Source organism: Rhinoraja longicauda, chromosome 4 (genome assembly GCF_053455715.1).
Source record: "Rhinoraja longicauda isolate Sanriku21f chromosome 4, sRhiLon1.1, whole genome shotgun sequence".
Taxonomy (NCBI): domain Eukaryota; kingdom Metazoa; phylum Chordata; class Chondrichthyes; order Rajiformes; family Arhynchobatidae; genus Rhinoraja; species Rhinoraja longicauda.
The window spans coordinates 67,127,310-67,147,074 of record NC_135956.1 but is presented as its reverse complement, the minus strand read 5'-3'; the positions used below and the strand labels follow the sequence as shown (position 1 = coordinate 67,147,074).

Sequence of the window (19,765 nt, the reverse complement as noted above, 5' to 3'; positions counted from 1 at the left end):
GTCATACAGCAAGGAAACAGTCCCTTTGGCCCACCTTTCCCATCCCAACTACTGGGCTAGTCCCATTTGCTCAGTCTTTTTCCAAGGGAAGAGGATTTTCCCAAATTAGAGGGCACAAGCTTAAGGTGAGAGGAGAGAGATTTAAGAGGAACATCAGGGACAACCTTTTCACTCAGTGGGAAGTATGTATCTGAAATGAGCTGATGGAGGAGGCTATAGAAGCGGATACAACTTTTAAAAGCAATTTGGATGGATAGATGGCTCGGAAGGGTTTAGCTAAATGAGCTAAATATAGGCAAATGGGACCAGCCCAATATGTGGACTTGGCCGGCATGAACGAGGTGGGCTGAAGGGACTGCTTCTGTGCTGTACAGCTCTCTGACTCTGAAAGCCTGTTTGATTCTGCCTGTAACCTCTTTCTCCATTTGCTACAGAAAGAATGCCCGCTTTCTGAGATGACGAGATCACGATCAAAGCACGAACTCAAGCTGATGGAGAAAATCCCGTGCAATGCAGAGGCCACCGTGGTGCTAGTAGGTGAGGAATGTGGGCTTCACAGTCCCAGGTCAGGGAGCATCAGACTGCTGCCCTTCAGCCAGTCATCATATCACATTTTCACTGTGCCCTTCTGAACCCCTGCTTTGCAGCCCGTACCACAATCACCGCCACCTTCACCACAGTTTCATCCCCTTGGGAAAGATGTTCAAAAGTCAAGCGTGTTTAAATGCCACACGGACCATCAACGGAACAATGACATTCTTATTTGCCGCAGCTTTACAGGCCCATTAGCACAATAACACATCAATGAATGTACAATAACCTATAATAATCTGTAATAAAGGGGGACAAGGTCAGTACCTTCTGTAACCCCCCCTTCAAGTCACACATGGTCCGTCAACATCAGTGGGTCTGCGTTCTGGAAAATTCTCCGATGTCACCCTGAGGGAGAGCCTTCACCACCCAGACTGCACTCGGCCATGAGGGAAGCTCAGACTCGCACTCCGTCCTGGAGAGTACTTAATCAATAATACAATAAATTAATAGCCGTTCATACTCCTCCGTAAACCGTTCATACCTTTTATAGTGCAAACCGAAGTGCAACCAAAACAAAGTCCATAGCAGTTCATAGTTGCTGAGGTGGGATTTTAATTGAAAGATACAGCATTGAAGCAGGCCCTTCAGCACACCAAGTCCATGCTGGCCATCGATCACCCGATCACACTAGTTCTATGCACACTAGGTTGTGCATTCACTCCCTGCACACCAGGGGCAATTTAGAGGCCAATTAGCCTACAAACCCACATGTCTTTGGAAAACCAGTGCCCTGGAAGAAATCCATGCGGTCACAAGGAGAATGTGCAATCTCCACACAGACACCAGGATCGAATCCTGTTGTTAGTGTAATGTCGCCTGATGGCTGCTGGATAGAAGCTGTTCTTGAGCCTGGAGGTCACGGTTTTCAGGCTCCTGTACTTTTTTCCCCAATGGTAGTGACAAGATGACAGTGTGGTTATTGGTTGCTTCACAGCTCAAGCCCAGAGTTCGCTGTGAAGGGTGCTCTGCACAAACATTTATTCCTTGGACCCATTCTATCACATGTTTGAGGGGACAGTGCAGAAAGACCTCTACTTAATATCGAACCTCTGTTATTACAACCCTGGAAATATATTGAATGATCCGTCTGAAGAAGTCGCCTGTCCATTCCCTTCACAGATGCTGTCTGATTCGCTAAGTTCCTCCAGCATTGGGACTGAACTACCCTGTGAGTGAAAAAGTTGCTCCTGAGGTCCCTCTTAAATCTCTCCCCTCTCACCTTAAGCCTATGCTCTCTTCTTTTAGAATCCTCTGCACTAGGAAAAAGACTGTGAGTGTTCACTTGATCCATGCCCTTCATGATCTTGTACATCTCAATAAGGTCAACCCTCAGCCCGTCACACGAAAGTCCCAGCCTGTCCAACCTCTCTCTATAACTCTAACCCTCAAATCCAGGTAACATCCTGACAGGGTGAAGTAACTGAGACAGTTAAGATCAGATGAAACTTTTTTTTGTTAATGTGTAATCTGTGTAGTGCTGTATAGACTGACTATTCCAGAAAAGAGAGGATTGTCAGGAAGCCATGGCCAGTCTTGATGCAAATGGAAAGGGCTCCCTGAAAGTGACAGCACGAGTGGATAGAATGGTAAAGTTGGCGTGTAGCCTGCTTGCCTTCATTGGTTGGGGCATTGGGTATAAGAGTCAGACTGTCAAAATGCAGCTCTATAGAACTTTGGTTAGGCTGCGTTTGGAGTAATGCGTGCAGTTCTTGCCTCGGCTTTGCCGAGGGTGCAGAGAGGTTTACCAGAATGGTGCCTGGATTAGCTTTTGAGTTTTAGAGATACAGCGCAAAAAACAGGCCCTTTGGCCTACCCAGACCATGCCGACCAGCGATCCCCATTACACTAGCAAACATTACACACGAGGGACAATTTACAATTTTTTTTACCAAAGCTACAAACCTACAAACCTGTTCATCTTTGGAGTGTGGGCGGAAGCGAGAGCACTCGGAGAAAACACACGCAGTCACGGGAAGAATGTGTTAACTCTATACTGACAGCATGCATAGTCAGGTTCGAACCTGGGTCTCTGGCACTGTAAGGTAGCAACTCTGCCACTGCACCACTGTGCTACCCCCAAGGGGGTATTAGCTATATGGAGAGTTTGACAAACTTGGATTGTTTTCTCTGGACTGCCGGAAGTTGAGGGGAAGCATGGAAATAAATAAAATTATGAGAGGCGTAGATAGGGTAGACAGACCCTTTCTCCTACGCTTTCCTCCTCGATGAAGCGGGAGATTGGGTCTTCACACGGCCTTTGTCACCCTCCCTGAGAACTGTGACCACTAGGTTCAAGAGTAGTTTCTTCCCAACAACCATCAGGCTCTTGAACACTTCACAACACTAACCTCAGCAACTGTGATTGTGTATGGACTGTCTTTGGTTGCACGACAGACTTTGGGGGTTTTTCCACACTATTGTGGTTACCTAGTTTAACAGTTATTAATTTATTGTATTATTGATTAATTATCTGTATGGTATTGCATTTACAGTCTTGTGAAGTTGCAGCAAGTAAGATGTCATTGTTCTGTTGCCGGTACATATGACAATTAAACCCACTTGACTTAACAACACCACCACACACTTAATGTTTGTCCTTCTGCTTTTGATGCATAGTTTCAAACTCCCTGATAATCTGTACTTTGCCTGATATTCTGCTGTTTTCTTTATCTGACATTCATCACAAACTTCCTTCATTCTATTTCCTTTATCAGGAAGCCCTTCCTGTGATTGCTGTGCCTTTCCTCATGAGAGTAAGCCTGGTTTGTACACCAACTATTTCCTTCACTCTGTATCTAACCTGTGCTGTCCCTGTCCTTCATGTGTTTGACGGGACAGTGTAGTTGGAGTTTCACACAGTTCTTAAACACATGTTTTCATTGCCCTTGCTGTGTGTGACAGGGCAGTGTTGGTGGAAGCTTTGTATCTAACCCATGCTGTCACTTCCCTTGGAGTGTTGAATGGAAGAGTGCAGGTGGAGATTTGTTCTGTATCTAACGTGCATTGGGATTGTTTGACCGGACACTTTTGACGGAGCTAATGCGGCATCTAGCTAGCCCAGGGTGTCCCTGCCCTGGGAAAGTGTGATGGGACACTGTTGCGGGATGTCCTTGGTATCTAGCTCAGAGTGTTCTGGCCCTGGGAATGTGCGATGGGACATTGAAGGGTTCTAACTTCTGCATCTAGTCCATGGTATCCCTGCACTGGGAATGTGTGATGGGACATTATGGACAGACATAACTTGGTATCTAGCCCATGGTGTCCCTGCTGTGGGTGGGTGTGATGAGACAGGCCAGAGGGTGCTCCACCTGTCTCTAGGGTTCTCGTGTTCTTGCTTTCCTTCACCATGAAGTGCAGTGTTGTAGAGAGAAGCTCTCCTCGTGTTTCCCTCCAGGGTGCGTTGAGTTCCTGGAGCACCCGACCATGGCCTATGTTCGACTCCAGACAGCAGTGGAGCTGGAGTCGGTGTTGGAGGTTCCTGTCCCAGTCCGTTTCCTCTTCATCCTGCTGGGACCAACAAACAGCAACATGGACTACCACGAGATCGGCCGCTCCATCTCCACTCTCATGTCGGACAAGGTGAGGCTGTGAAAGGTCATGGGGGTGGTGCTCACCAACGATGCCCAAACTCCACAATTACAAAGATAAGGGACTGCAGATGCTGGAATCTTGAGCGATAAAGAAAGTGCTGGAGGAGACACAAGGAACTAAAGGTGCCGGTTTACAAAAAAAGACACAAAGTACTGGAGTAGCTCTGGAGAATATGGACCAGACCCCTCACCTGAATCCACCTATCACTCGCCAGACTTTATCCCACTCCCACCTTCTCCCCCCGCCACTACAATCAGTCTGAGGACTCCCGATCTGAAACATCACCTATCCAATTCCTCCAGGGATGCTGCCTAACCCGCTGAATTACTCCAGCACCTTGTGTCTCCAATATAACTATAATTTTATTAGGTAAGTGGGACAAAAACTGTGCACAAACTCAGTGAGACCTCACCCACACCCTGCACAGTTGCAACTAAACTCCCTATTCTTAAATTCCACCCCTTCCAATTTAAGCCTGAATTTGCCATCTTAACCTACCTGGTAGCTTTTTGTGATTCCTGCAGTAGAACACCTCGATCCCTCTCAACTTCACAACTGCAGTCTCTCTCCCTTTAGATAATAATCTGTCTATTGATTCCCTTGCCAAAATGCCAGACCTCACATTTACCCACATTAAACTCAATTTGCTAATCTTCTGCCCTCTCACTCGATCTCTCTGCATTCCATTGCAGAATTACAGTATCCTGATCACAACATGCCCTTACAAATGATTTTGATTCAAGGGTAAAATTGGAAACCATTCATATTGTTCCTTCCTCCAGCTCATTAATGTAGTGAACACTTGCGAGCTAAAACCTGATCCCTGTGGTGCTCCACTAGTTACCTCCCAGTCTGAAAAGGACCATGTATTTCAATTCTCTGTTTTATATGAGAAGGCCAGACTTTAGTCTATTCTAACACACATCCTCCAATACTGTGGGCTTTTATTTCATTCATCAGCCTTTTGGAATTCTAAATATTCTACATCTACTGGTACCCCTCCAGCAACTCTCCCTGTCTGTCAAACATGATTTCTCTCTCTTCAAACCATGTTGACTGAGTTTAATTGTATTCATCTTTCCCAAATTGTTATCTATTTCCTCTCTAATTATATCCTAAGATAGCTGTTAAACCAACTGGTCTGCAGTTCCCTGCCCTTTTCCTTTCTCTGTTATTGAACAAGGGAGTCACGTTCACCATTTTACAATCTTCTGGTTCCCTCCTGGAGTTTTGAGTTAAGAATAATTACAACCAATGGGTCCATTATCTCTGCAGCCTCTTCCTTTAAAATCAGTCCATCTTTAGCTCCCTGAATGTGTCCAATACTTTATCCCTTGGGATTGGCACTTTTTGTAAGTTCTATCGCGTTATTAGAAACTAGTCCATCTGACATTAGGACAGGTACATGGATAGGAAAGGTTTGGAGGGATATGGGTCAAAGACGGTAAGGTGGAACTAGTGTAGATGGGGCACCTTAGTCTGCATGAACAAGCTGGGCCGAAGAACCTGTTTCCCTGCTGCACGACTAGGAGTTTCTATTGCTCCATGACTTTCTATGACCCTATGACTCTTCCACGGTGAAGATTGACGTGAATATTTATTTAACATTAACATAATATTTACTGTTGTTAATTCACTGACCTTGCTCTCCAGAGGCTGCACTAACTTTAAGTACCCTCTTCCCGTTTATATATCCAGAGCAACCTTTATTATTTGTATTTGTACTGCATGCAAGTGTCATTTTCTCACTTTTGATCTTTTTATTCTTTTGCTGCTAAAAACATTCCAGTCCTCAGGAAGACCACATCCCTTGCCACTTTGTATTCCAGACTCTTCAATTTAAAAGCATCTTTCACCTCCTCTGTTCACCAGGATTGTGCCTCTTCCTCACAGATATCCTTGCTTTGATTGGGGAAGTCTTATCGAGTCATACAGCACGGAAAAAGGCCCTTCAGCCCAACTCCTCCATACCAACAAAGATGACCCATCTAAGATAATCCCATCTGCCCGCGTTTGCTCTATACCCCTCTAAACCGTTCCTATCTATGTAGCTGTCTTTTAAACATTGTTATTGGAAACATAGAAAATAGGTGCAGGAGTGATCATGGCTGATCATCTGAAATCAGTACCCCGTTCCTGCTTTCTTCCCATATCCCTTGATTCCGGTAGCCCTAAGACCTACATCTAACTCTCTCTCAAAAACATCCAGTGAATTGGCCACCACTGCCTTCTGTGGCAGAGAATTCCACAGATTCACAATTGTCTGCATGACCTGTATCCCTGCATTTGACAGCTCATTCCATATACCCACCAACTTCTGTGTGAAAAAGTTGCCCCTCTGATTCCTATTAAATGTATGCCCTCTGCTTCTTGAGTCCCAGATTCTGGAGGAAAGACTGTGCATTCAACCTATCTATTCCCCTCGTGATATTGTACACCTCTCAGTCTCTTGAGACTCCAAGGAATTAAGACTGTCTAACCTCTCTCTGTAGCTCAGGCCTTCGAGCCTTGACAATATCCCCGTAAATCTTCTCTCCGCTCTTTCCAGCTTAACTTGAATTCCCCTGCTCTTCGGATTCTCTCCTTCACTCGCCCTCACTGCCTTTCGGATCCCCTTCCTCCATCTCCCCCTTTGAATATCCCTCCAGCCACCACCGCCTGTACGGTTTTGGAAGCCTCACTCTGCTCCTGTCCTACAGAACTTCCACCGGGCGGCCTACCAGGCAGATGACCGCAACGACTTGCTGAACGCCATCAACGAGTTCCTGGACAGCAGCATCGTGATCCCGCCATCCGACGTCCCCGGGGAGGAGCTGCTGCTCTCCGTCGCCCAGTTCCAGCGCAAGATGCTGAAGAAGAGGCAGGCGAAAGAGGAGCGGGTGCAATCCAAGGAAGTGAAGAGTCAGGAGGAGAGAGGTGGGCAGCTGACCAAACCCCTCGCCACACCTCTCACTGTCTCTGCTCCTTCCTGCCCTTCAATGATCCCTGACCTCCTGACTCTGGCCAGGCTTGTCTCCCTCTCGAGCTTTTAGTTTAGTATAGAAATACCTTGTGGAAAGAGGCCCTTTGGCCCACCGAGTCTATGTTGTCCAACGATCCCCCATACACCAGTTCAATCCTACACACTAGGGACAATTTACGGAGGCTAATTAATCTATAAACCTGTACAGTTTTGGAGTGTGGAAGGAAACCGGGGCACCCGGAGATGACCCACGCGGTCACAAGGAGAACATACAATCTGCAGACAGCAGACAGCACCCGAGGTCAGGATCGAACCTGGGTCTCTGGCGCTGTAAGGCAGTAACTCTACTGTTGCGCCACTGTGCTGCCCACCAAGAGTAGTCAATGCAGGACCACAAGACAACAGGACCAGTGGAAGCTACTCAGTCGTTCAAAGCCCATTTGGACGAAACAGGCCCTTCTGTCGAACTCGGCCACGTGGAACGAGCTGCCAGAGGAGATTCATAAGTTTTAGAAACAAAGTTAGGCCATTCGGCCCATGGTGTCTACTCCGCCATTCAATCATTGCTGATCTATCCTTCCCTCTCAACTCCATTCCCCTGCCTTCGCCCCATAATCCCTGACACCCTTACTAATCAGTTAGTTGAGGCAGGTGCAATAACAACATTTAAAATTTCCTCAGAGTGGCGAATCTCTGGAATTCGTTGCCCCCCTGGGTGATGGAGGCCAGATCATGTGCATTAATAGGAAAGGTTTAGAGAACTATATGGGACAAAAGCAGACAACTCACATCACCCCTGACTCTCAGTCCAAAGAAGGAACTGCAGATGCTGGTTTACACTGAAGATAGACACAAATTACCAGAGTAACTCAGTGGGTCAGGAAGCATCTCTGGAGAAAAGGAATTGGTGACATTTTAGGTCGGGACCCTTCTTCAGACTGACCCTTCTGAGTCTGAAGAAGAGTCCCGACCCGAAACATCATCTGCTCCTTTTCTCCAGAAATGCTACCTGCCCGCCGAGTTACTCCAGCACGTTGTATCTAGGTTCTGATTTCCTCTAACTTTGCCTTCCTCATCACAGCTCTCCTGAAGCCCAAGAGGCTGGATGAGGAGGACCCTCTGAGGCGGACGGGGAAACTATTTGGCGGAGTGATTCGGGACGCCGCCCGCAGGTATCCTCAGTACCTGAGTGATTTCAAGGATGCGCTGAACCCACAGTGCATGGCTGCCATCATCTTCATTTACTTCGCAGCCCTTTCTCCAGCCATCACCTTCGGAGGACTACTCGGTAAGAGACCAGGTTTGGTAAGAAACTAACACGATAAATGGTAGAATCCTGAAGAGTGTTGAGGAACATAGAGATAGGGAGTGCAGGTGCACGGTTCCCCAAAAAGCGGCAAGTCAGATGGACAGGGTAGTGAAGAAGACGTATGGCATGCTTGCCTTCATTGGAAAGGGTATTTAGCACAAATGTTGAGACAACATGATACACTGTACAAGTCATTGGTGAGACCACACTTGGAGTACTGTATGCAGTTCTGGTCACCCCTCTATGGGAAGAACGTCTTTACGTTGGAAAGAGTGCAAAAGAGATTCACCAGAATGTTGCCTGGGCTTGCGGGATTGAGTTATAGGGAGAGTATGGACTGGCTGGGAGTGTAGGAGGCTGAGCTTGTACAAGATCACGAGGGGCTTGGATAAAGTGAACACTCGCAGTCTTTTTCCCCGGGTAGAAAATTGTAAAACTAGAGGGATTAGGCTGAAGGTGAGAGAGGTTTAAGAGAGACCTAAGGGGCAGAGGGTAGTCCGTATCTGAAATGAATTGTCAGGAAGCTATAGAGGCAGAAACAATTATGGCTTTTAAAAGACATTTGTACTGATGTATGGATAAGCAAGGGTTTAGAGGGGTATGGGCCAAATGCAGGCAAATGGGACTAGTCCATTCTGCCATCTTGGATGGCATGCGAGTCTGGGAAGCCTGCAGGTGGCCATGGCGTCTTCCAGGAAAGGCTACCTCTGCCTTGCAGTGCCCAATATGATTGTACTGAGCCTCATTTACCAGCGTAGCAGTGACTAACTTTGTGTTTCAGGGGAGAAGACCATGGGTTTGATTGGTGTCTCGGAGCTGATCATTTCAACCGCCATACAGATGATCATCTTTGGTCTGCTGGGCGCCCAGCCACTGCTGATTGTGGGGTTTTCCGGCCCACTGCTTGTATTTGAAGAAGCTTTCTTTAAGGTGAGTGTGCTGCTTGGGCTGGTGTCTCGCTCTGATATAAGTTCTCTGCATCTGATAGACACAGGAACTGCAGATGCTGGACTGAAAGATGTGCACTGAAAAACATGCTTGTCGTGGCATCACAGACACGTGGACACAAACAACGCACAAAAACTATATTGCACTTCAATTATATATAAATTACACATATGCAAGACAGTAAAAAGAAAAAAAACGTTGCAAAAATCGTGATATTTGCACAAACACAATCAGAAAAACAAGTTAGCACTCAGCAAAAGCTTTTCACTGTACCTCAATACACGTGACAATAAACTAAACTTCAAGTCCATGTTAGTGCAAGGGGTGGTCGTTGATGTTCCGTTGCCGAGGGAGGATCACAGTTTTGGGGGTCAGTTCAAGAACCTGATGGTTGCAGGAAAGTAGCTACTGTTTAGCTACTTGGCGCTGGAAGGCCAAAACACTGTCGCCCAAAACAAATTGCACAAAAGACAATTAGAAAAGTCAACGATAGTGCAAGAGGTAGGATTAGGGTTGTGCCGGTCGGTTCACAAACTTGATGGTTGCAGGGAAGTAGCTGTTCCTGAAGCTGGTGTTATGCGACCTCAGGCTTCGGTACCTCCTGCCGGACGATAGCAGTGAGCAAACCAGTGGGGACGAGTGTGTGAACTCGGGAATCCTGGATGAAGCCAGACAGGGTGCAGCGGTTTCACCTCCCTGTCTGATTCTTCGGTGCCTTCAGTTAATCCTTTCTCTTTTACCAGTTTTGCAGCTCGAACAAAATGGACTATCTGACCGGCCGAGTGTGGATCGGGTTCTGGTTGATCGCCATCGTGTTGCTGATCGTGGCCTTTGAAGGCTCCTTCCTCGTGCGGTTCATCTCCCGCTTCACCCAAGAAATCTTTGCTTTCCTCATCTCAATAATATTTATTTATGAAACATTCTACAAGCTAGTAAAGGTAATGTCTACAAATCAATAATCTCAGCAGACACAGACCACGGAGTAATAATGCCCACACTCAGACAGTAATAATCTCTGCAGAGCCAAAATGGGAGCAATAATGCCTGCACTCAAAGACAGTAATAATCTGCAGAGCTAGAGCATGAGTAAATGTCTGCATTCAGACAGTAATAATGTCTGCAGATGCAGACCATGGAGTAATAATGGTCCCACACTCAGGCGGCAATAATCTCTGCAGACCCAGAGCACGGAGTAATAATGCCTACACTCAGACAGTAATAATCTGTGCCAGATCAATAAAGTAATTTTCTCATACTCTGGCTGAGTAATATTCTCTGGATGTGCAGAGCAAATAGGTTAATTGGTCTCCAAGTTGCCCCTCGTGTGTAGGGAGTGGATGAGAAAGTGGGACAACACAGAACCAGTGTGAACAGGTAACTAATGGTCAACATGGACTCAGTGGGCCGAAGGGCCTGTTTTCATGCTGTTCCACTAAACTAAACAGTAATTAGCTCTGCAAACACAGGTTATTCTCATAGTCACAGCATGGAGCAATAGTCATAGAGTGTGCAGCACGGAAACACCCTTCGGCCCACCTTATCCATGCCAACCATATTGTCATACTAGGCAGGTCTCATTTGCCCGCATTTCTCCCAAAGCCCTCTTATCCCTTCCTGCCATATATCTGTTCAAATGTCTTTCTAAAGTCATAATTGTACCTGCTTCTATAGCTTCCTCTGGCAGCTTATTCCAGATATGGGCTACTGTAAGTTAAAAAAAAGTTGCCCCGAATGTCCCTTTTAAATCTCTCCTCAATTTAAACTTAATCTGGAATCTGGAACAAAAACAATTTGCTGGAGGAACTCAGCGTGTCAGGCAGCATCTGTGGAGGGAATGAACAGATGATGTTTCTGGTCAGGATCTTTCTTCAGAAAAGGGTCAGTCTGACCCAACCCGAAACATCGTCCATCCATTCCCTCCACAGGTGATTGGCGGTGTATGATTGTGTTTGGTGAACAGAATTATAATGCATTACGTAGAACAGCACAGCTCAGGAACAGTCTCTTCCATTCACAATGTCTGTCGGCCATGGGCAGCACGGTGGCGCAGCGGTAGAGTTGTTGCCTCACAGCGCCAGAGATCTGGGTTCAATCCTGACCTCGGGTGCTGTCTGTACAGAGTTTGGATGTTCTCCCTGTGACCGCGTGGGTTTTCTCTTGGTACTCCAGTTTCCACCCACAGTCTTAAGACGTGCATGCTTGTAAATTAATTGGCTTCTGTAAATTGCCATTAGTGTCTAGGATAGAACTAGTGTATGGGTGATCGAGGTCGGTGTAGACTCAGTGGGCCAAAGGGCCTGTTTCCACTCTGTGTCTATAAAACTAATTTCCTCAGCCTGTATGTGATCCCTCTATTCCCTGCATATCCATCATAAGATCATGCGATAGTAGAATTAGGCCATTTGGCCCATCAAGTCTATTCCGCCATTCAATCATGGCTGATCCATCTCTCCCTCCTAACCCCATTCTCCTGCCTTCTCCCCTTAACCTCTGACACCCGTACTAATCAAGAATCTATCTCTGCCTTGAATATATCTACTGACTTTACCTCCACATCCTTATGTGGCAATGAATTCCACAGATTCACACCCTCTGACTACAGAAATTTCTCCTTATCTCCTTCCTAAAAGAACGTCCTTTAATTCTGAGGCTATGACCTCTAGTCCGAGACTCTCCCACTAGTGGAAACATATGCCTATCTAAAAGCTTCTTAAACACCATTGTTGTTTCTGCCTCTACTCTCTTCACCAGAGAGCGTTCTCCACCATTCTCTGTGTGTAAAAAGAACTTGCCATGTATATCTCTTATTAACTTACCCCCTCTGACCTTAAAACGATGCCCTCCAGTCTGACATTTTCACCCACGGGAAAATGATTCTGACTATCTATGCCTCTCATACATAGAACACCATAGAATAGAAACGTACCATTCGGGTCATAGTGACTGTCAATAATGATGCCAAATTAATCTTTTCCTTTTTCTGCCTGCCTGTGATCCATATTCATTTAGGATTTGTGCAGGGCATGGTTTTTTACACACCTCGTGGTGAGTGTCTGGAACCCGCTGCTAGGGGTGGTGGTGGATGTAGAAACGTTAATTTATGAGACTTTTGGATTGGCGCATGGATCTGCAGGGAATGGAGGGATGTGGATTATGTACAGGTAAATAAGTGCTGGTCTTGGCATCATGTACAGCACAGACAATACAGAATACAGAGCTTTATTTGTCATTCGGTACCGAGGTACCGAACGAAATTACGTTACCAGCAGTCACACAAAAAAAAGAAACACAAGACACATAACCCCAACACAAACATCCATCACAGTGACTCCAAACACCCCCTCACTGTGATGGAGGCAACAAAACTTCCGCTCTCTTCCCCACACCCAAGTCCCCGCGGCCGAGCCGCACTGGGCGCTGAAATATCCCGCGACCGAGCCGGGCGATGGAAGGCCCCGCGGCCGTACCGTGCGCAGCTAAGTCCCGTGGCCGAGCCGCGCCGGGCAATGGAAGGCCCCGCGGCCGAGCCGCACCAGTGATGTAAAGTCCCGCGGTCGAGCTGCACCAGTGATGTAAAGTCCCGCGGCCGAGCCGCGCCGGGCGATGGAAGGCCCCGCGGACGAGCCACACCAGTGATGTAAAGTCCCGCGGCCGAGCCGCGCCGGGCGATGGAAGGCCCCGCGGACGAGCCGCACCAGTGATGTAAAGTCCCGCGGCCGAGCCGAGCCAGGCGATGGAAGGCCCCGCGGCCGAGCCGCACCTGGCGCTGAACCGTCCCGCGGCCGTACCGGGCGATGGAAGGCCCCGCGGCCGAGCCGCACCTGGCGCTGAACCGTCCCGCGGCCGTACTGGGCGATGGAAGGCCCCGAGGCTGAGCCGCACCGGGCACTGTTAAGTCCAGCGGCCAAGCCTCACCGGGCGATGGAAGGCCCCGCGGGCGATGGAAGGCCCCGCGTTTAAATATTTTTTTTTTAGCGCAAACGGAGTTACGACTCGGAAAGGGTCGCATCTCCATTGCAATCAGCAGTAGCAGCAGCAATCAGCAGTAGCAGCAGCAATCAGCAGTAGCAGCAGCAGTAGCAAGCAGCAGTAGCAAGCAGCAGCAAGCAGCACCAAGCTGTGTTGCTTAGGGAGTAGTGTGTGGGGATTGTGTGGGGATTGTGTGGGGATAGTAAGGAGTAAGACCTGTGTGATCTCCCGGACTAGTTTCGATCGCCTAGCTTGGGGTCGGAGAGGAATTTCCCGGATTTTTTCCCAAATTGGCCTGGGTTTTTTATCCGGTTTTTCGCCTCTCCCAGGAGATCACTCAGTTCTTTTGGGTGGGCGGTTGCAGCGGTTGGAGTAGCGGCCGGGCGGTAGGCTTAGTAAACAAAAGCGGGGCTTTGTTTGGAGAGTATGACTGCCAGGGCAGTTTTTTTTCTAGGTGTCGGATGTGGGGAATCTGGGAGTCTGATAGTCTTCCAGACATCCACATCTGCGCCAGGTGTGACGAGATGGGGCTCCTAAGGGACCGTATTAGGAACCTGGAGCGGCAGATTGATGACCTCCGTCTGATCAGGGAGAGTGAGGAGGTTATAGATAGGAGTTACAGAGAGGTGGTCACTCCTAGACCACGGGAGGTAGATAAGTGGGTCACTGTTAGGGGGGGCAAGGAACAGAGGCAGGGACTAGGGAGTACCCCGGTGGCTGTACCCCTTGGAAATAAGTACTCCTGTTTAAGTACTGTTGGGGGGGACAGCCTACCTGGGGGCAACGACGGTGCCCGGGCCTCTGGCAAGGAGTCCGGCCCTGTTGCTCAGAAGGGTAGGGAAAGGAAGAGGAGAGCAGTAGTAATAGGGGACTCTATAGTGAGGGGGTCAGATAGGCGTTTCTGTGGACGCAGTCGGGAGACCCGGATGGTGGTTTGCCTCCCTGGTGCCGGTGTCCGGGATGTGTCTGAGCGTGTCCAGGATATCCTGAAAGGGGAGGGAGAGGAGCCAGAGGTCGTGGTACATATAGGTACCAACAATATAGGTAGGATAAGGGAAGAGGTCCTGAAAGGAGAATTCAGGGGGCTAGGAAGAGAGTTAAAAAAAAGGACTTCCAAAGTAATAATCTCAGGCTTACTGCCTGTGCCACGCGATAGTGAGAATAGGAATGGAGTGAGGTGGAGGATAAATACGTGGCTGAGGAACTGGTGCAGGGAGCAGGGTTTCAAGTTTCTGGATCATTGGGACCTCTTCTGGGGGAAGTATGACCTGTACAAAAAGGACGGGTTGCATCTGAACCCGAGGGGAACCAATATCCTGGCGGGGAGATTTGCTAAAATAACTGCGGAGACTTTAAACTAGTACGGTTGGGGGGAGGGACTCAAACACAGATAGCTAATAGGCAGTGTGTGAGGCAGGAGGCAGAAAAGGGAAACACTCAGACCCAATATGTAGGAGAGAAAGAAGGGAAAAGAAATAAACTGAGAATAAGAAATGATGGGTCCCTTAAATGTGTATATTTTAATGCTAGGAGCATTGTAAGAAAGGTGGATGAGCTTAGAGCCTGGATTGACATCTGGAAGTATGATGATGTGGCGATCAGTGAAACATGGTTGCAGGAGGGTTGCGATTGGCAATTAAATATTCCAGGATTTCATTGTTTCAGATGTGATAGAATCGGAGGGGCAAGAGGTGGGGGTGTTGCATTGCTTGTCAGGGAGGATATCACAGCAGTGCTTTGGCAGGACAGACTAGAAGGCTCGATTAAGGAGGCTGTTTGGGTGGAACTCAGAAATGAGAAAGGTTTAGCAACACTTATAGGGGTGTATTATAGACCGCCAAATAGGGAACGAGAATTGGAAGAGCAAATATATAAGGAGATAGCAGATATTAGTAGTAAGCACAGAGTGGTGATTGTGGGTGATTTCAATTTTCCGTATATAGACTGGGAATCACATTCTGTTAAAGGGCTGGATGGTTTGGAGTTTGTAAAATGTGTGCAGGATAGTTTTTTGCAGCAATACGTTGAGGTGCCTACCAGAGAAGGGGCAGTGTTGGACCTCCTGTTAGGAAATGAGATGGGTCAGGTGACGGAGGTATGTGTTGAGGAGCACTTTGGGTCTAGTGATCATAATGCCATTAGTTTCAATATCATTATGGAGAAGGTCAAATCTGGACCAAGGGTTGAGATTTTGGATTGGAGAAAGGCTAATTTTGAGGAGATGAGAAAGGATTTAAAAGGAGTGAAATGGAAATTGTTGTTTTATGAAAAGGATATAATAGAGAAATGGAGGATATTTAAAGGTGAAATTTTGAGAGTACAGAGTCTTTATGTCCCTGTTCGGTGGAAAGGAAAGAATAATAATTTGAAAGAGCCGTGGTTTTCCAGGGAGATTGGACACTTGGTTCGGAAAAAGAGGGAGATATACAATAAATATAAGCGGCAGGGAGTAAATGAGGTTCTTGAGGAATATAAAGAATGTAAAAGGAATCTTAAAAAGGAAATTAGAAAAGCGAAAAAAAGATATGAGGCTGCTTTGGCAAGTAATGTAAAAGTAAACCCCAAGGGGTTCTACAGATATGTCAATAGCAAAAGGATAGTGAGGGATAAAATTGGTCCATTAGAGAGTCAGAGTGGACAGCTATGTGCTGAGCCGGAAGAAATGGGGGAGATATTAAACAATTTCTTTTCTTCGGTATTTACCGAGGAGAAGGATATTGAATTATGTGAGGTAAGCGAAACAAGTAGAGTAGTGATGGAAATTAGGAGGATTAAAGAAGAGGAGGTACGGACACTTTTGAAGAATATAAAAGTGGATAAGTCTCCAGGTCCTGATAGGATATTCCCTAGGACATTGAGGGAAGTTAGTGCAGAAATAGCAGGGGCTATGACGGAAATATTTCAAACGTCATTAGAAACAGGGATGGTGCCGGAAGATTGGCGCATTGCGCATGTTGTGCCTTTGTTTAAAAAAGGTTCTAAAAGTAAACCTAGCAATTATAGACCTATTAGTTTGACGTCTGTGGTGGGAAAATTAATGGAAAAGATACTTAGGGACAATATATATAATTATTTGGATAATCAAGGCCTGATTAGAAACAGTCAACATGGATTTGTGCCTGGAAGGTCATGTTTGACTAATCTTCTTGAATTTTTTGAAGAGGTTACCAGGGAAATTGATAAGGGCAAGGCTGTGGATGTTGTCTATATGGACTTCAGTAAGGCATTTGACAAGGTTCCACATGGAAGGTTGATTAAGAAGGTTAAATCGTTGGGTATTAATAGTGAGGTTGCAAGATGGATTCAACAATGGCTGAATGGGAGATACCAGAGGGTAACGGTTGACAATTGTATGTCAGGTTGGAGGCCAGTGTCTAGTGGAGTGCCCCAAGGATCTGTGTTGGGTCCACTGTTGTTTGTCATTTACATTAATGATCTGGATGATGGTGTGGCAAATTGGATTAGTAAATATGCAGATGATACTAAGATAGGTGGAGTAGTTGATAGTGAGGTAGATTTTCAAAGTCTACAGAGAGACTTGGGCCTTTTGGAAGGGTGGGCTGAAAGATGGCAGATGGAGTTTAATGCTGATAAGTGTGAGGTGCTGCATTTTGGTAGGACAAATCAAAATAGGACGTACAGGGTAAATGGTAGGGAATTGAGGAATGCAGTGGAACAGAGGGATCTGGGAATAACTGTGCATTGTTCCCTGAAGGTGGAATCTCATGTGGATAGGGTGGTGAAGAAGGCGTTTGGTATGCTTGCCTTTATAAATCAGAGCATCGAGTATAGAAGTTGGGATGTAATGTTGAAATTGTACAGGGCATTGGTGAGGCCGAATCTGGAGTATGGTGTGCAGTTCTGGTCGCCAAATTATAGGAAGGATGTCGACAAAATGGAGAGGGTACAGAGGAGATTTATTAGAATGTTGCCTGGGTTTCAGCACTTAGGCTACAGAGAGAGGTTGAACAGGTTGGGTCTTTATTCTTTGGAGCGTAGAAGGTTGAGGGGGGATTTGATAGAGGTTTTTAAAATTTTGAGAGGGACGGACAGAGTTGACGTGGGTAGGCTTTTCCCTTTGAGAGTGGGGAAGATTCCAACAAGGGGACATAGCTTCAGAATTGAGGGACAAAGGTTTAGGGGTAACATGAGGGGGAACTTCTTTACTCAGAGGGTTGTGGCTGTATGGAATGGGCTTCCGGTGGAAGTGGTGGAGGCCGGCTCGATTTTATTATTTAAGAGTAAATTGGATAGGTATATGGATAAGAGGGGATTAGAGGGTTATGGTCTGAGTGCAGGTAGATGAGACTAGGTCAGGGAGAATGGTCGGCGTGGACTGGTAGGGCCGGACAGGCCTGTTTCCATGCTGTAGTTGTTATATGTTATATAAATGCGGGCCGACGGACCTGTTCTTGTGCTGAACTGTCCGATGTTTTACCAGGTCTCCTCTCAACCATGAGGTTTCAGAGGAAATAATCCAAATTTATCCAACCTCTCCTGTAGTTAATACCCTCCAATCCAGGCAGCATTCAGTGCAGGATGATGTTGATGTGAGTCACTTTATGACTCTGGGGAAACCTCTGTCTCGTGTTGTTACAGATTTTCAAGGATCATCCTCTCCGTGGCTGCTCCAACAGCACCCTGAATGAAACCATCCTCTCCTTCATCCCGCCAAACCCTGGCAACGATACGAGAGGGGTTGTGAAGCGGACGGGAGAGCCCAACACCTCGCTGCTGTCGCTGGTCCTCATGGCTGGCACCTTCTTCATCGCCTTCTTCCTGCGCAAGTTCAAGAACAGTCGCTTCTTCCCCGGGAGAGTAAGTGTCGCCACTGAGGTCCCAAGAGTCACTCTTCCTGTCCGTTCCCTCTCACAGTCGTTCCATCCCTGCTCCTGACCCGCCGAGTTACTCCAGCACTTTGTTCCTTTTATTTGTAAACCAACATCTGCAGTACCTTGTCAGAGAGTCATACAGGGTGGAAACAGGTCCTTCAGCCCATCTTGCCCATGTCAACCAGCATGCCCCATCTACACTAGTCCCACCTGCCCATATCCCTGTAAACCTATCCTATCCATGGACATGTCCAAATGTTTTTTAAATGTTGTGATAGTACCTGCCTCAACTACCTCCTCTGGCATATACCCACCACCCTATGTATAAAAAAGTTGCCCTCAGGTTCCTATTTATTCTTTCTCCCCTCTCCTTAAACCTACCGTATCTCCTGATGAGCCCTAGATTGGAAGAACGCACCTGGCAAAGTGCCTCCTAACTGCCCCTAGTGTCACAGTCGGTGGTCATGGCTTCTGAAGATCAACAGCTTCACAGGAGCTGAAACCAGAATAATGTTATCTGGAGACAGGAGACTGTAGATGCTGGAATCTTGAGCAAAACACAAAGTGCCGGTGGAACTCAGGAGGTCAGGCAGCAACTGTGGACGACATTTTGGGTCGGGACCTTTCTTCAGACTGATGGAGTAGGGGGAGAAAACTGGAAAAGAGAGGTGGGAGCAGGAGAAAGCCGGGTAAATGATTGGTGGATACAGGTGAGGGTGGTGATTGGCAGATGGATGGAGTAAGTGACAAAGGGCTGAAGGTGAAAAGGAGACAAATGAGTGTCAGATAAGGAGTGAAATGTAAAGCTGGAGGGAGGGATATGGGTGGAATGGGACGGGGGAAGGGAAGAGGGGATAAAAGGGAATGGGACAGAGTTCATAAGGTCATAAGTGATAGGAGCAGAATTAGGCCATTCGGCCCATCGTCTACTCTGCCATTAAATCATGGCTGATCTATCTCTCCCTCCAAACCCCATTCTCATGCCTTTTCACTATAACCTCTGACACCCGTAGAGTGGAGTTGGGACATGAGGGTACAGAGCAAGGGAAAGGAGCAAGGTGACTGGGTGGTTGGAAATGGTGGGAGAGATGAGATGTCGGGGCAGGTGAAAAAGAGGTGGAGTTAGGGGAGTATTACTTGAAATTGGAGAATTTACTGTTCATGCGGTTGGGTTGTAAGCTACCCAAGTGGAATATGAGGTGCTGTTCCTCCAGTTTGTGTGTGGCTTCACGCTGGTAACGGAGGAGACCCAGGCCAGAAAGTTCGTTGTGGGAATGGGAAAATAAGTTAAAATGGTTGGCAACCAGGAGATCCAGCAGGCTTGAACAGATCGAGCGCAAGTGTTCAGCACATCGATCGCTTGGTGTTATGTAATGTCTGACAGAATTTTCAAAACGTGATCAATTGTGTTGCAGGTCCGACGAGTGATTGGGGATTTTGGTGTTCCCATAGCGATCCTCATCATGGTGCTGATGGATTATTTCATCCAGGAGACCTACACCCAGGTGGGAGACTAACTCTGTGCATTACCCTCTCACCCCCCCCCCCCCTTTTCCCCAA

At 47.2% G+C, this 19,765-nt stretch overlaps 1 protein-coding gene across 8 annotated transcripts in view; it reads left to right on the top strand.

Annotated features, from left to right (window-relative positions):
* LOC144592816 (anion exchange protein 2-like) overlaps window positions 1-19,765 on the top strand; it is a 200,576-nt gene that overhangs the window by 172,121 nt on the left and 8,690 nt on the right. For all 8 annotated transcript variants that reach the window (XM_078397932.1, XM_078397935.1, XM_078397933.1 and 5 more), the window contains 8 exons: window positions 435-537; window positions 3,989-4,173; window positions 6,885-7,101; window positions 8,229-8,435; window positions 9,238-9,386; window positions 10,148-10,342; window positions 17,973-18,191; window positions 19,621-19,710. In XM_078397932.1, the coding sequence (XP_078254058.1) occupies window positions 435-537; window positions 3,989-4,173; window positions 6,885-7,101; window positions 8,229-8,435; window positions 9,238-9,386; window positions 10,148-10,342; window positions 17,973-18,191; window positions 19,621-19,710 (1,365 nt within the window). The remainder of the gene's footprint in view (window positions 1-434; window positions 538-3,988; window positions 4,174-6,884; window positions 7,102-8,228; window positions 8,436-9,237; window positions 9,387-10,147; window positions 10,343-17,972; window positions 18,192-19,620; window positions 19,711-19,765) is intronic.